At 38.4% G+C, this 15923-nt stretch overlaps 1 protein-coding gene across 1 annotated transcript; it reads right to left on the bottom strand.

Annotated features, from left to right (window-relative positions):
• Window positions 1-2457: 2457 nt before the first annotated feature.
• SPP1 (Phosphatidic acid phosphatase (PAP2) family protein) lies at window positions 2458-14013 on the bottom strand. The gene is made up of 8 exons (XM_087326168.1): window positions 13791-14013; window positions 12535-12630; window positions 12377-12451; window positions 4570-4700; window positions 4384-4484; window positions 3252-3380; window positions 3066-3181; window positions 2458-2926 (listed from the first exon to the last, which is right to left on the bottom strand). Exons 1-8 carry the CDS (start codon window positions 13956-13958, stop codon window positions 2513-2515), a joined length of 1230 nt encoding a protein of 409 aa, XP_087182294.1. The 5' UTR covers window positions 13959-14013; the 3' UTR covers window positions 2458-2512.
• Between the last annotated feature and the right edge of the window lie 1910 nt (window positions 14014-15923).

Raw genomic sequence — 15923 nt, 5'->3', positions numbered from 1 at the left:
TCCTCGACTAGCAATATTGATTGGAGATCGAAAAAGGTGGGAGGATTCTCTCTAGCAATGACGACGAACCTTATTGCGTTGAATCGAGGTGCCAAGCCTCCGAGGCATATCTGCACCATTTCTTCATCGTCAATGCCAACATTGATCGACTTGAGGGCATCACACAACTCCTTATTCTTCAAGGCGTAGCTGCCGATTGACATGTCCCTTTGTTGAATGCCATTCAACTCCTGACAAAGCTGGAGATTGCGGGCAACCGTATTGGCTGTAAAGATCCTCTTGAGATTGCCCCATGCTTCTTTCGGCGTTTTCGTCTCTCAAATATAACCGAGCATGTGACCATGTACACATGATGCAAGGCAATACAACACACGGCTTGCAGCCTGCTCCCAAACGGGATAGTCGACGTGTGTTGGGTTGGGTGGCGTTTCATGAGCTCCTTCAATATAACTCCAGTATCCTTGTCAGACAAGGTACTGATGCATCTTGTACTCCCAAGATGTGAAGTTTGTCTTGTCGAGCTTCTCCATAGGAAGAGTGCTTCCCATCTGAGTATTCATGATGATTTCTTCTCTATTTCTTGAACCGGTTCTGTTGATCATTGGTATGTAGAACACCACAATCGATTAGTCTTGATAAAAAAACTACTCGCTCTGATACCATATAAATAAAGGAGAGTGATTGTATGCGTAGGATTGTGTGTGTGTGTGTGTGTGTGTGTATGAGCACTTATGACAAACACAGAGAGAGAGAGAGAGAGAGAGAGAGAGAGAGAGAGAGAGAGAGAGAGAGAAAGAGAGAGAGAGAGAGAGAGAGTCTTAAGATGAGAAAACTATGTATTATTTCCAACATTAACAAAGTTACAAAAGGTCCGTTTGAACTTTCCAATATATTCATAAGTATCATGCACACCCCCTTAAATAGGGGTATTGGCTTGGTTATCTTGGTTGACTTATTGTTATCATTTACATTACTACTTGAGGGTGCAAACCTCCATTCTCTTTCAACTAAGGTTAGTAGCATTTACATGGATTGGAGGATGGTGGCTAGTGCTAGATTTGATGTGTTACTTTTGATTGTTTCATTGCCTGTGTTTTGGGTTTTCTAGGCTTGGGTCACCAGTGGGAACTTATTAGTTTGGGGTCCCATTGGTGGTTCTTCAAGACTAGCAGAAGTACTAGCAAAATGAAATACAAGAAACATACAAGGTGTCTCAATTAAATACGTAATTACTATACAATAAACATATTAAGTTTTTCAATTAAATAGATAATTACTAACTATAAGAAATATTTATATCACAATCAATTAGGTGAAAAAACTACATGGAGGAAAGTGGCTCTTAGTAAATGTAAAGGGAGAGAATGATGATAAAAAGGTAACCCGAACGTTAGGGCACCCAAAAGATCCTTTTAAATGAGAGCTCTTGTAAATTTATACACATTGGAAATGCTAAAGGGTTACTTTCACATTACAAATGTTAAAAAGAGCCCATTCTAAAGTTGCACATTTCTCTCCCTCTACTATGAATAGAGGTACTTTTTGTGTGTGAGTGCAACTTTTTTCCCCTTTTCATTCAAATGAATCATTTTTATCGTTTGAACTAGGTTTTGTTCTTCTCTTTTGTATCTTATATAATGCAATCTTAGCCTTTCCATTCATTTTTACTATTGAACCCACCATGTCATGACAAGTTGACTAGCCCAAATTAGATTCTTGATAACATCACATATCAACTCAACATGTTGGACGGCTAAATCAATGCACAACTTATAGTTGTCATCTATTGTACTACCACAAAACCTCCCCCAAATCCATTCATTCTAGAAACAAGCAAAAGTAAATATGTAAATATCCCCAAGGTAAATATGTAAATACCCCAAAAGTAATAGAACCTCAAAGATATGGACAAATGTACACTCACCTCCTCTATTACATTGGCCCATTTCCCCCTCACATAAAGCCCTAATACATCCCTTCCTCTTATAAATTTAGAAGTGACATCTAAGGTCCAACGACCCATTTGATTGATTATTAAGAAAATGCATCTCCCTAAGCTTTCGACACATTCAAGTATTACCACACATTGCCAATCATGCACATTTCTCTCTCCATCAATAACACGATACTCTAACTCATGAACTTGTCTAAGGTAAATCTTGAAAAATCAATGTCTAATCACTTGTGCCTTGGCACCACATCTCATTCAAAAGAAGAATGTGAGTCGAATAATATGGAAGCAATGGTTGGGTGGCTATAGCATGCATCCAGGAGTATGATTTCCCTATTAAAAAAAGATGGTTTTGTAGAAGGTGCAATATCTATACTATTATGCATGAAGCATGCACCTCCATATTTTTTCCAAACATTGATACAATGGAGTTACAAAAAAAGCCTTGTATATAGAAGGAGCAAGTGACTTGCTTCCCATGTGATTCTCACCTCTCTAACTGTATATATATATAAACACTTACAAATTAATAATAACGAATATATTGTTGTTTTAAATGAATTACAAACCTAAATATTCAAACAAATGTGGAACTAATTCTACCACAGACCAACCAAGACCAGTGTACTGAATTAACCGGATACCAGTGTCAATATCTAAAGGTTTTTCTAGTCCTAGGAAAGGAATTGGCACGATTTTAGGTTTCTTGTCAAGGGTTGGCTGGTTTTGTTTTGTGGGTGGATCATTATTCTTAGCTGCAAAATATAATGAAGATCTCACTGGAATGCCAAGAAAATTACAAGCTTGAGGCAACAGAATTTTTGCAAGCTCTTTACTTGTGACCTTAGCTGCGAGAACAATAGGGAAACCGACCACAAGTCGCTTCAGTAATTGCATAAGGTTCTTATTTAGAACTAAAAGATTTTCAATATTTTCATGGTGATAAATGGAGTATGTCCGGTGTACACCCAGTACCTGAAATTCATAAGATTTGAAAATCAATCACATACTCAGTTCATCGATGCAAACAATTTAAGTGTAAGGTTCAAATCAAATCAAATCCTCAAATTTTAATGCTTTTTTAGAATGTAATGAGTTTTTCATAAGAACTCACCACACCCAATGCTACACCAACAAAAGCAGTATGGAACTCGAAACTAGGGGTAGGTACCTCTGGAGTCGGATATGCAAACAAGAGAAGTAACGAAATGCTTGGCCAGAAGTACTCAACTATGATACAAGCAAAAAACAACTTAGATGAATGAAAAAGGGCTCCTACAGGTAAAATCAGAATTGTTACCATTCGTTCCGTTGATTATAAAATAATCCAAAGGCTCATCAATAAAACACCAGAATGCCAAAAGCAGAATTCCAATAGCTATCCCAGCTACGATATCAATTGGAGAATGCATGCCCAAATAAAGTCTTCCTGTTTACAAGAATCATAACCATTGGTGTATGAGAACTTCAACCATGTGAGGAAGCTTCTAAAACCATGGTTGCCTTCATATGATGAGAAGAATCAACTCTTAAATTAAATGAAATCAGAAAAGCATAAATTTCCTATTTACAATTTAACCAAATGATATTCGTATATTGTCTTCTGCCATTGCCTCGGCCTCCAGTGAAATTCCCTACTCTCATCTCTCACAGTTTTTTATTATGTGATGGCCGAAAGGCATTTTGTGTGGTCACCCTCATGCTCTTTTATACATATTGGGGCCACAATACCATGGAAAAGATAAATAACCGTGAAGCAATGTTTCTGTGACAGTAGATTTTCTCATATTTTGCCTTTCAATAACCTCAAAAGTTTGCATGGGCATGATAATATATCCAACATCTTGAATAATTAGCTGCTAAATTGAGTGGGAACTTTTTGACCAGCCTACAGCAATCGCTTTGTATTGTGCTAGCGGTGAATATCTGGATAAGCAGACCAGGAATTAGCGAAATGATCAGCTCTAACTATAATTGTAACACAGATAACCTCTACCAATCAATGGTTCCTATGCCTCACTTTAAGGATGTAATTATGAAAGCTCAAAAAGTATAATCGACAAATATTAGGAACTGATTCTGCTTTGCATCTGAGTAGCTGTGAACATCCGGTTATTTCAGTAAAAGGAACTTGGATAAATAGAATCATTACATTAATAATGATCCTTTGGAGGAAGCAAATTTACGTTCCCATAAAGTGGTTCTCTTTTCATCACCACTATCGTATGTAGAATTTTATTTTCATTTCAGTGATAATTTGGGGTAGTCCAGTCGCAAGGACAAGGTTCTTATTTGAGCTTATATCAAGTAATACCAAGTACATGAACCACTGCAACAAGTTTCTCAACATAGCAAAAAAGAGAGACCATAAACATTTTCCATATGGAAATCATTACAATAACCATATACCTTACACTTCAAGAATATCTCACCTGATATAGTGAAGACAGTGATACTGAAAAAGATTATGATTGTCATTGCTACATAATTTCCTGCTATGTTAGCATGATTTATTATATGCACCAACAAATACCTGCCAAATGAAAGTTTGAACATACTAAAAATATTTTTACCACAATAAACAAAAATGAGGCTAGGAATTGCATTAGTAACGTTACCCTGATAAGCAAATAGTGTTAATAGTATGTGATGAGGGCAGACCATACTCTAGGGCAAAGTCTTTCTCACTATTTGTTGCTGTGAAGCGCCGCACAGGTGGGGAGGGAGGCCGTGGTGCTGAAATAGCATCCTGAAATTGATACATTATTTCAGGATATTCAAGAATTGAAGACTTGGGTTTGTTTAATGATTCAAGAGACATAATAAATTAACTCTTCCACACATAACTCTAAATAGACTCCCCTTTTAGAAAAAGAAAGAATAACAGCCTAAAGGAATATATTAGCCTATCTAAGAGGCCAATGTTGCCTATGAGACCAAAACAATATACGTTGTATTGCTTGTTCAAGAAATGAAAATTAACAAACTTGAAATAAAGATAAAAAGCGAGGTGAATTTGGTCAGCTGGACCCATTTCTAAGCCCCATAAGACGTCTCATCTTAAATCTATTATTGTGCTTGATGAGTTTCAAATCAAACGCCTAATGATTCCCAATGATGGCTCTTTTCTGATTGTGGAGAGGGTATCTCATTCTTCTCCGAAAGTGGACTAATGTGTCTGCTTTCAAAAGATCTAGGATATGGACCTACCCAAGATATATAGACCCCTGATCCAAGGGAAGCCTCTTCCGTAGCAGGTGATAATGGCATTTATCAATTGATGACAAGGGTGATTGTGGCATGGTTCATATGGACTTGGCCTGTGTGCATGATAATATGCTATTGCCCAATCTAATGTAATTCTTTTCGAGTCTTATGGTCAATATCTTACTTGTACATCACTTGATTAACTTGTAGCATGAGTGATGGCACTAAAGAAAGCTGTGATGGTTCTTTATTGATAAGCTGTTGTGTTGATGCCCTTCAACCACTTCCTCCGATGTCTCTTGGGTTCTATCAAGAACAGGCTCAAGCATTGTTGGTTTCGTATTCCATTACCTTGCACAATGGGCCAAAGCCTTGTTTGAAGAGGTAGTGGTATCTCCCTCTTATTTCATTAAAGATATCACAGTGGAAAACATAGTATAACACTGGACTGTCACTCATACTACGAGACAAAAGTTATGGGTGGTTAGATACCCCAATAGTCTCAACTATAAACAATGTGTTCTAAGCACCACATGCATCGACCCATGCAATGCTGCAGCTAATACGTATTCGATATCCCACTTGGGGAGTACGTTAACAAGAATGAAACTCCAAGGAATTGATGGGAAACTGCACAAGCCATGGAGCATATGGTTTAATTCAATGCAACGAGACAAACCTTATTAGGGCTTCACATGTTGTGGATCCTCGTAAACGGAAGGAATGCAATGCATTTGGAAACACAGTCTTCAGCTGTGCTGTAAGGTTTTGGAGTTAAGTCCAATAACGAGCACAACCCTCATGTTTAGTTACCACTACTAAGTTTGGAACCGTAGACACTGTCAGTGATAAGCCAAAAGAAGGTGGGGATAACATCAAGTCAGCATGCCATTATTCCCTGGGTGACACGTGCTACAATGGCAGAGACAAAAGGTGTGACTCTTCGAGGATAAACTAATCTCAGAAACTCGATCTCTGTTCAGATTGCAGACTGCAACTCTCTTCCATGAAGCCAGAATAGCTCGTCAGCCACATGGCAGAGAATCCATTATTGGGCCTTGTACATATGCCTCGACACTAAGGAAGCTAGCCATGCCCAAAGTCATTACCTTGATCACAAGGAAAGGGATGCTTAAGGCAAGACTAATGACTGGAGTGAGGTTGTAACAAGGTAGCCATGTATGGAGTTGTCCAATGGACTAAAAACTTCCAACATGGCCTGCTCAAAGCTAGAAAGATTTCAAAAGCAAGGACAGTGCCTTTAGTACCCGATGATGATGACCTTTATTTATTGATGACAAGGGTGATGGAACTGGGGTCTAAATGGTCACTGTAGAGTGTCCTATTCTAAACACCACTAATTTACCCCTTGGTTGACTTGTAGAATGAGTGATGGAACTGACGGAAGTCATGGTAGTTCTCTATTGACAACCTGTTGTGGTTTTATTGTGGTTCTTCTACAACTTCTCCATATGCCTCTTGAGTTCTTGCAAGAACAGTGGGCCAAAGCCTTGTTTGAAGAGGCAATGGTATCTCCCTTTTCTTTCATAACAAACAATACATTGGCAAAGTGTTCTTCCAATTAACATCCTCTGATGGCACGATTGGCAGATCTGTTCTTCCATAGATTTGAATGCATATCTATGTATCTCAATTTCTAAGTGATATGAGAGAGAAAGAGAAAGAAAGAAAGATATATAAATGTCTTTTAAGAGGCCAAAATTATCCATGAAACCGAAGGAGGGATTAGTGTATCCCTAAATCTTGTCTCATCTTTGAGAACAAACCAGAATACATTTAACTAAATTAGTAAAACTACTTAACATTATGAGATAACATTGTTAGTTAAGCACTTAGCATTCTAAGCTTGGAGGACTAAAACATCTGCCTTCAAAACATCTCTAACGCAGGCTAATCCAAGATGGAAATGTCTCTGAATTAAGGGAAGCATCTTCAGTTTCCTGTGATAATGACCTCAATCTATATTGATAACAAGGGTGGCAGGGCTGTGGTCCAAATGAACATGGCTTATATGCACAAAATATTGCTATTGTCAAATCTACTGTAACCCCTTTTGACTTTTGTGGTCGAGCCCCTACTTGTGTAGCCTTTGAATGGTTTGTAGCATTGATGAAGATAAAGAAAGTTGTGATTGTTCTTTATTGATAAGCTTTTATGGTTGTATTGTTGTCCAATAACTTCTCTATGCCCATGACATCTTGCTTCCATTGCTAGCACACATCTTTAATTGAGGGTTTCCCTAACTAGATGGACAGAACATACCATTGTGCCAATCCTCAAGACAATCATGATTGGCCATTACTTCGTTAAACTATAGGGTTCAATCCTAGAGTCAGAATTGAGCATATGGGGAGAGCGAAATGGCTGCCTTCAGCTGGCAGGCAGACTTTCAGAAGGGGTTCACAACTATGAATCACATATTGACCCTCTGAGCCCTTATCGAGGATGGCAGAGCCCATACAAGGAGGATTTATTGCTTCTTTGTGGATTTCCAAAAAACCTTTGACACTATAGATGTGCAATGGAGAATCTAAGCATTGTATGAATCCATGTCTGGAAAAGTGCAGTCTCCCAATGGTTTGTCAGAGGCTGTGTCTACTAGCACAATTGGAGTGAAAGAAGGATGCCCACTATCACCCACTCTTTTCTGCCTCCATATAGATGAGGTACATATTACATGGAGAGATTTGGGGTTCAAGGGCATGCCTAGTGGATATAGCTATACAAATATTACAATATGCTCATGATATTGTGCTGATTTCTGACTCTCCGGAGGAACTACGAAGACATCTAAACACCTTAAAAGTAGGTTTTTCGATAAACATGGATAAAACTAAAATGGTGTTTTAACACCACTCGAGCATGAGTAACAAGATCAGAACCAAATTTCTTCTTTGGAGAGGAAATGTTGCATAGACATGCTCCTACACATACCTGCGAATACTAAATAGCAGGATCGATGTTATGCCGGCAGTGCCTACTTTCCGATCCAATGGTATAACATAATCTGGTACACAAAGAAGCTTGTGTCCATGAATAAAGGCTCAGCTAGACCCATTGAGCGGTTCTTTACCAAGGGATTGAGGCGACCCAGAGCAGCAGCACTCTGTAGCTGGCTCGGACTTTTCGTGCATGAGGGACGAAGTAGAAGTTAAGCATGGGTATTTATTTTGAAGGAAAGAAACTTTTATTGAATTTGTAAGCTGGAGTACCATTTACAGGCGTAGTTCCTCCTTACGGAGGCTGCTTGTGCCCGACTTTCTCGTGGATATGCAACCCTTGGTGATCTCAAAAGACAATGTGCACATTTGCAGTTCCAAGGGCCACAAACTAAACTGTGGCTATTTGATACACTTGTGACACCAAATCTTCTCTATGGAGTAGAAACGTGGGAACTGAGTCTTAACAAGGAAAATAACTAGGAAGATTTGGGGAGACCTTTAGTCCCCATGATTGCCTGCATGATAGGAGCAAAGCATCGGTGCCCCATGATATAATCCAAGCAGAGATGGGAGCAGCCCCTATAATCGTCGAGGCATTATTCCAATCAGTGACCTGTATCCAGCAGCTTTGGGAGCTTCCTAAAGGAAGGTACTCAAGATTGGCACTTATGTCATTGGAGACATTCATTGTTGGTATGCTGAAATGCAACAATGGTTCGAGTCACATGGCATAAGCATGAATGCACTACTCCCGTTCTAATATAGCTTGGATTGACCCCATCTAAACATGATCAAAGCGGAAAAGAATAGAGTGACCCGAATTGATATTATTAACTTGGAAAACAAGATTACATTACATAAATCAGCCCCAAAATATACATTGGTACAAAGATGGCCCACTATAAGACTCCGTTTTTATACACATCGGAGGATGGATTCATCATCAGGCCATCTTATAGAACATACATCTATCCTATCCCTTGGGCAGTGTCATAGGGCAGCTGTGAACTTCATCGCATCAATTAGAGATTGAGGTAGGCAGATATGCATGAATACCTCCAGAAGAAAGAATTTGGCAATTGCGTCATCAGGGCGTGGTATCTGAAGAAAATTATGTTTCCCACTGTAGTGTTTTTTATGAGATACGAGGGAGATTCCACTGCCTCTTTAAACAAGGCTTTGGCCCACTGTGAAAGATAATGGAATATGATGACCAACGGTGCTACAACTCAAGCAAAACAAGGAAAAGTTGTTGAAGGACAACAATTCAGCCACATTGAGGTGGTCCTACAACTTCTCTAAATGTCTCTTGAGTTCTAGCAAGAATAGTCCCAAGCATTGTTGGACTTCATATTCATCATCTTGCATAGTGGGCCAAAGCCTTGTTCAAGAGGTAATGGTATCTCCCTTTTCTTTCATAACAAGCAATACATATGCAAAGTGTTTTTCCAATTAAAATCCTCTAATGGCACAATTGGTAGATTCATTCTTCCATAGATTTGCATGCATATCTACGTATCTCAATTTCTAATTGATATGAGAAAGAAAGATATATTAATGTCTTTTAAGAGGCTGAAATAGCCTATAAGACCAAACAAGAGATTATATCTTAAGTGTGTTGTCTCGTCTTTGAGAACAACAAATCAAAATAAAATAAATATTACTAAGTAAATACAAAAGTAAATAAGATAAAAAGAGACTAAAGAATCTGGTTTTCAGCATATGTAAGATTCTCAAGTTAGATATATTATAACTTTTGTCTTCGAAAGATCTCTAGCATAGGTTGATCTAGAATGGAGAGGTCCCCGAAGCAAGCCAAGCACCTGTGATGGCGGGAGATAATGGCCTTTACCTGTCGATGACAAGGGTGTTGAGGTCGTGATACATGGGGTCGGGGTCTACGTGCACCACAAATTGTTATTGCCCGATCTATTGCAACCCCTTTTGTTATGTCCTGGTCAAGAGCCCATTTGTGTATCCCTTGATTGACTTGTAGCATTAGTAGGAGTGATGGGGCTAAAGAAAGTTGTGATTGTTCTTTGTGTGGCTGTACTATTGTCCTTCAACAACTTTTCCTTATGTCCTTGAGTTTTAGCAAGAAAAGTCCTAGGCGTCGTCGGTCCTCCTATTCCATTACTGTGTGTAATGGGCCAAAGCCTTGTTTAAAGAAGCAATGGTATCTCCGTCTTATTTCATAAAAGACACTACAGTGACAAACATAGTGCTCTTTGAATTCCAATCCTTGATGACACAATTGGCAAATTCTTTCTTCTAGAGGTTAAAATGGTTCATGAGACCAAAGGAGAGATTAGTGTACCCTGAAATCTGGTCTCATCTTTGGGAGGCTTCCCAGGTTGCATATTCACAAGGTCAAGCACAGGCAGCTTCCCAGGGAAGCTTTGTGAATATTGCTTCAAATACCATCACTTTAGTTTTATCACATTTACTAACAAATCATTGTCTGTACAAAATCACTTTAAAGTATCTAGATGTCTTTGTAGTTCCTTTGTACATTCAAAAATCAACATGATGTCAACAATATATTATAATGATTCAGTATGGCTATTTTCCCCAAGCATGCCCCTGAAGTATCCAATCTCTCCATGTAATTAGATGCCACATCTGTATAAAGACCAAAGGGAGTGGGTGATAGTGGGCATCCTTGTTTCACTCCATCTGTATAAAGTTGAGGATATGTGATTTGAGGTAAGTCTTATGGCTTAACTGATAGATTCAATCAATTATTTTTTACATTATTTTCTTTACAATTACAATTCTCAATCAACCCAATATGCCTGGTTGTAGGGGGTGGCAATTAGGTTGGTATGAGCTTCTCCTCAACTCCTCAAAATATAAGGCGCAATTAATTGGGTTAGGTTCCTAAACTCATAATCAATTGTGCAAACTAGCAACTAATATGGAGTGAACACCCCTAATTGGTTGGCTGGCATAGGTTCATAACTTCTAGGTATTCAATCCCACCAGCAATAACTCAATATTTGGCATTATTTAAATGGTACAAGAGAAGTTGAAATATACGAAAAAGCATTGTCATATTAAACATCCTATAAGATTGATTCTACTACTCGTGTGTGTTGAATTGCATTGTTTGGGAAGGACAAGATTGTCATGTAACAGTATAAGCATCAGACAAAGCACTTTGGAATGTCTTGCATAGGTAAATTATTTCCCTTTTCTATAACAATAAATAGTAGCATCTAAAGGCAGTGGTTGTTACCCTCATTTAACTATAATAACTTCAAAACAAAAGATGGAACCAATGAATCTCTGTGAAGTTTTGCTTACATTGAAGCCGGAACTAAATAGGGATAACTCATGAGAAAAAAATAAAACGGACAAGTAAGATGAAAATTAACGAGGATGTTGGTGGAGATCTCCAAGATTCTCCATGTACAAGTTGATTAAATGTTACTCCAGATCTATCTTATACTGTCTAATAAGCATCTGGATGCAATCCATGTCAAAAAATGTCCACAACCGAATCAAAGCCAAGGCCAAAAAGTCAATTACGTTGAGTGTATTTTGGAGGGGCTCCTGGAGGGCCGAGATAAAGGTATTCTTCAGGTCATCATTGTATGGTCAGTGGTGTTACTTCAGGCATAGCTGCTAGAAGTAGATGACAAACTGTGGCAGCCTCTTGCCAGGTTCTTGGTAGGCCACATAGAAGAGTCATTGAGTTTCCTTCAATGAGCTGCGCCTCTGGGACACACATATGAAATCCATGTGCACCCTGTCGAAGGTCTGAAAATTCCCAGGGAACAGTACTCTTACAGCATGTCCCAGCATCCGAGCCCTATAGACACCAACAATTTACAGATCCCCAAATTCAACCTCTAACTCGATGACCAAGCCGCAGATTTGCTTGCTAGGTCATGTGGAAGGGCCAAGGCAATGAGATGTGACTTCAGAGTCATCTTCATCACGTTGTTTTTGGGGTAAGGATATGACACGGTACGTGTGTGGTTTTGCATCTTACATCACTACTTGATCATTTTGGTACGACATTGTTTCAGTCACAGCTTTTCTTGTGTTAAATACATGCCCAGTAAATTTTCTTTAAGCTAGCAATAACAGAAACAATTTGAGTTTAAATGATGAAAGACAACCTTACAGCATGTCTCTTACATTGCAGAACAAACATCTATATTACCAACATTGGATGAAATACGATTACCTCCCTTTCATACATAAGCGTACAATCCGTTATAATGGCAACAAAATCATAAGAACAAACCTTGACGCAATTCCCAATGTAAATGCTGAAAGCCATTAGCAACGTCATTTGTCGTGCAAGCCCACAATGTCCACTCTAGTCCAGATTGCAAGAATGTAAGAGACAATTAAAAGACAAGAACAGAACAGTTTCATTTTCCTGATTTAGAATCTATTTACCCAAAATAGAAAGGGTAAAAAGAATGTGTAGAACTCCTTAGAAACAAGGACTGCAAGTACACCAAAAAGTGCATCCAGTGAGTATCTCTGCATTTTCTGCAAACAACGGAAAACATAAACATGCTTCTCTTCATCTCCTGAGATAATTCAAAACTACTTTTTCTTGTTCTAGTAATAGTTCTTTAATGTCAGTGACTCGAGATTGGAATTTCAAAAGCATGTAAGAAACTTGAATGGAAGTTCCAGAGTTAAATAATAGCCACGGATGAAACTTTGCAATAAAGAAAATTGATACATTCCTGAGATATCACTTCAATTCCAGGTTTTATAGTGCTTTTGTTAAACCTGTGCTTTTAAGAATCAAGCAATATTGTTTAAACAGATTTTTATGTTTTCGAAGCTACAAATAATTAACATAAGCATCATTTGTGAAAATCTCAACAAGTTTAGGCTGAACATCCACTTGATCATTTTTAGTACTTGGAATTTTTAATTATCAAATCAATCCCGCTACACAATCTACTTATGAACACATGATAATCATGTTACTTAATGATGATGTTGAGATTTGACGAGAAAAATAAAAATAGATGATACTTGGTGATAATAGAGCGAACGAAAGCTAAAAATGAGCCCATAACCTCTAATTAACAATCGTGAAACAATTAGAACATATTTTATTTTCCTTTTAAGTTAGAAATTTCTCAATTTCTTATTCTTCTCCTTTCCTCCTCCTTCCTCGTTTCTCCTTCTTAATTTGCAGCATTTATTCTCGTATGAACCATATCTACTTAAAATAGAAAGAACTAAAGACCTTAGTTTGTTTGCATTTCCCTACAGTTTCAGACACTGTTGAAAACTGAAATCCGTATTTGACAATCATATCCATATCTCGAAATTCATCAAACCAAGAACTGTCCAACATGTTGGTAAGCTACAGAATGTGTCAATTTCTAAGGTTCCATTCGAATGATGAGACCATGATAAAAATGGAGGAAAGAAAAGCAGAATAACTATTTTCCTTGAAAATTTTGCTGCGTTTCTCTGCACTCAGAGGTAAGAAAGAACTGTCTGAATGAATAAGGGATAAAAAATGAATCGTTTTAGATGGGAACACGTATCACATTGTACCACAGTTGATTTCCTTCCCCAGAAATCAATCACATCACAAGCCCCTTCACCTTATTACTAGTCATTGGCCGCGCAGGAGTAACTCAGAATGATTCTCTAGAAAATCTCGAGAGAACGTGCAGTACCTGGAACCGAATGATGGTAGAGATGCCACTGTGGACTTGTCGAGCGACGGGGGGACGGAGGACGGATCGCAGGGAGACGGCGAGGGAGAATCGACGTGCGAACTGGATCCACAGGAAAAGGATGGAGACGGTGGCAATCTGCCACCAAGGGAAGATGGCCATGGCCATGGCCCTGGCTATGGTTATGGCGGGGAAGAAGAGAAGAACGAGCTACGGCGATGAAGCCAAACCTTTAATTTCTTCTCACCTGTGTTTTCAAGTTCATGAGCATTATTGTATTAGAAAATAGAGCAGCTGCCTTTTCTTCCATTCCAGTTTTTTTGGGCCATGATAAAACCAAATCCAAAGAGTATTCGGTTTAAACGGTTTCGTAGTTCGGTTCGATTCGGTTTAAGTTTCGCTTTTTTTTTAACCGGTTTGAGTTTGACACTCTTGAACCGAACCATTGCCGATTCTTACACGTGTGCGTGTCTAGCGGACGTTGGTCACTCTTCGAATTCTCAAAGCTCTTGCTTCGCCTTCATTATTTCGATGCCCTGCCTTCATTCACCTGTCCGCACCACATTGCATGTCTTGGACCATTCACCTTTTGACTTCAATCAGTCATTTCTATTCATGCCAAATCCTTCAAATCACCGAAATATACTTATTTCGCGTTCTTCTAAATTTATATCCTTGGTTATTGTGTAAAGTACACCATGTATTTTGTTTCAATTGGTGGCCGTCCACTCCAATTGCTTGCTCTGAGTCAATGTAGGCCCTCGACTATCTCTCCTCATCATATCACATGGATTTCAATGCTTTAGCTCAATGTCTTTCAAACCCTCAATAAATTTATCTTCCAATGTTCAGGATCTCTATCTTGCTTGTTGTTAAAGATACAACTAATGATTAAGCAAATAAAGTTGTAAATGAAGGAAACAAATAGATTAATTGCACGTTTCTTCCCAAGCAAAGGATTTGAGATTGGTCTTAGACACCATTAGTATCCCATACCATTGAATATCGCCTAAGATTTTATTGTTAAGAGTCTATTACTACACAATAGACTAAATTAAAGTAAATGAAAGGTGAATAGATCATATAGAATAATGTGTTCCTACCAATCACCCCCAAGCTATGATCAAGAGATAGCCAACCTACCACTAACATCCCATACTGATGGATATTAGGATGCCCAATACCTTGGAATAGGTAATACGATCACCTACACCATTGGTATCTCTAGACTTTAGCCTTCCACGTAATTTGTTTTATGAGGGCAGTTAGGCCTCATATTTATACTTCTTCCTAGGCCCCTTGAATAGATGCGCTTCTCTAAAAGACTCTCTATTCATTGCTTGTCAAGTTCATGATAGTGCATGCAACTATCATTCCTTGTATCCAATCACATTAGTCCCTTTCTATCACTAGTGATTCAGTGAACATACCCTTCACTTATGTTCTATAAATATTAATGACTTGTCATCACCTACGTTATGCGTGCATAACATGTACCTTGGATGTGAATCCACACAACACTATTGTTAGCCCTTGGTAGTAGTTATGATAAATACATCCCTCCTCCCCAATGAGGTTAGCAACTTCTCATTTTATACTTGCACCCTAGGTCCTTAAGCTACCATATGTACTTGCCATGTGTCATGAATAGCAATCAACAGTTTGGGTTCACATAATCTATATCTTTACAATTTTAATATCTATAAATGGTTTAGTTTGGGGGTTTAATGGTTTGGTTAATGGGTTTGGTTTGAGCCAACATTGGCTTAACTATTAAAATGTGTAAATAAACAAGGGTGATTATGTGCAGCAGAAGTGATGTGTGTGTGTGAAGGAGAGAAATAAGTGGAGCTTGACGTATATAGAAAACGCAAGTAAAAACTATATTAACAAGGAGCAAAATACAAGAATAACAAATAACTATTACAAGGGAGGTGAGAGAGCACTTATATAGTGCCCTTCCCACTATTCTCTTTCTACAACCACCTCTTAACTAAAGAGAGGTGGAGTCTTAACTACATTGAATACGTGTCATAGTACTATAAGATTCTATGACACACTAGTTATTGTAGTAGGTGTGGGGTGTTCACACACTAGGGTGTGTTCCCACACTAGGGAAGTTGAGTTTGATTC

This window comes from Azolla caroliniana, unplaced genomic scaffold (genome assembly GCF_043228905.1).
Source record: "Azolla caroliniana isolate FFs.n. ecotype wild unplaced genomic scaffold, voAzoCaro1.0.p SCAF_10, whole genome shotgun sequence".
NCBI classification, from domain to species: Eukaryota; Viridiplantae; Streptophyta; class Polypodiopsida; order Salviniales; family Salviniaceae; genus Azolla; species Azolla caroliniana.
Note: the sequence above shows the minus strand (reverse complement) of the source record. Positions and strands in the feature narration are given on the sequence as shown.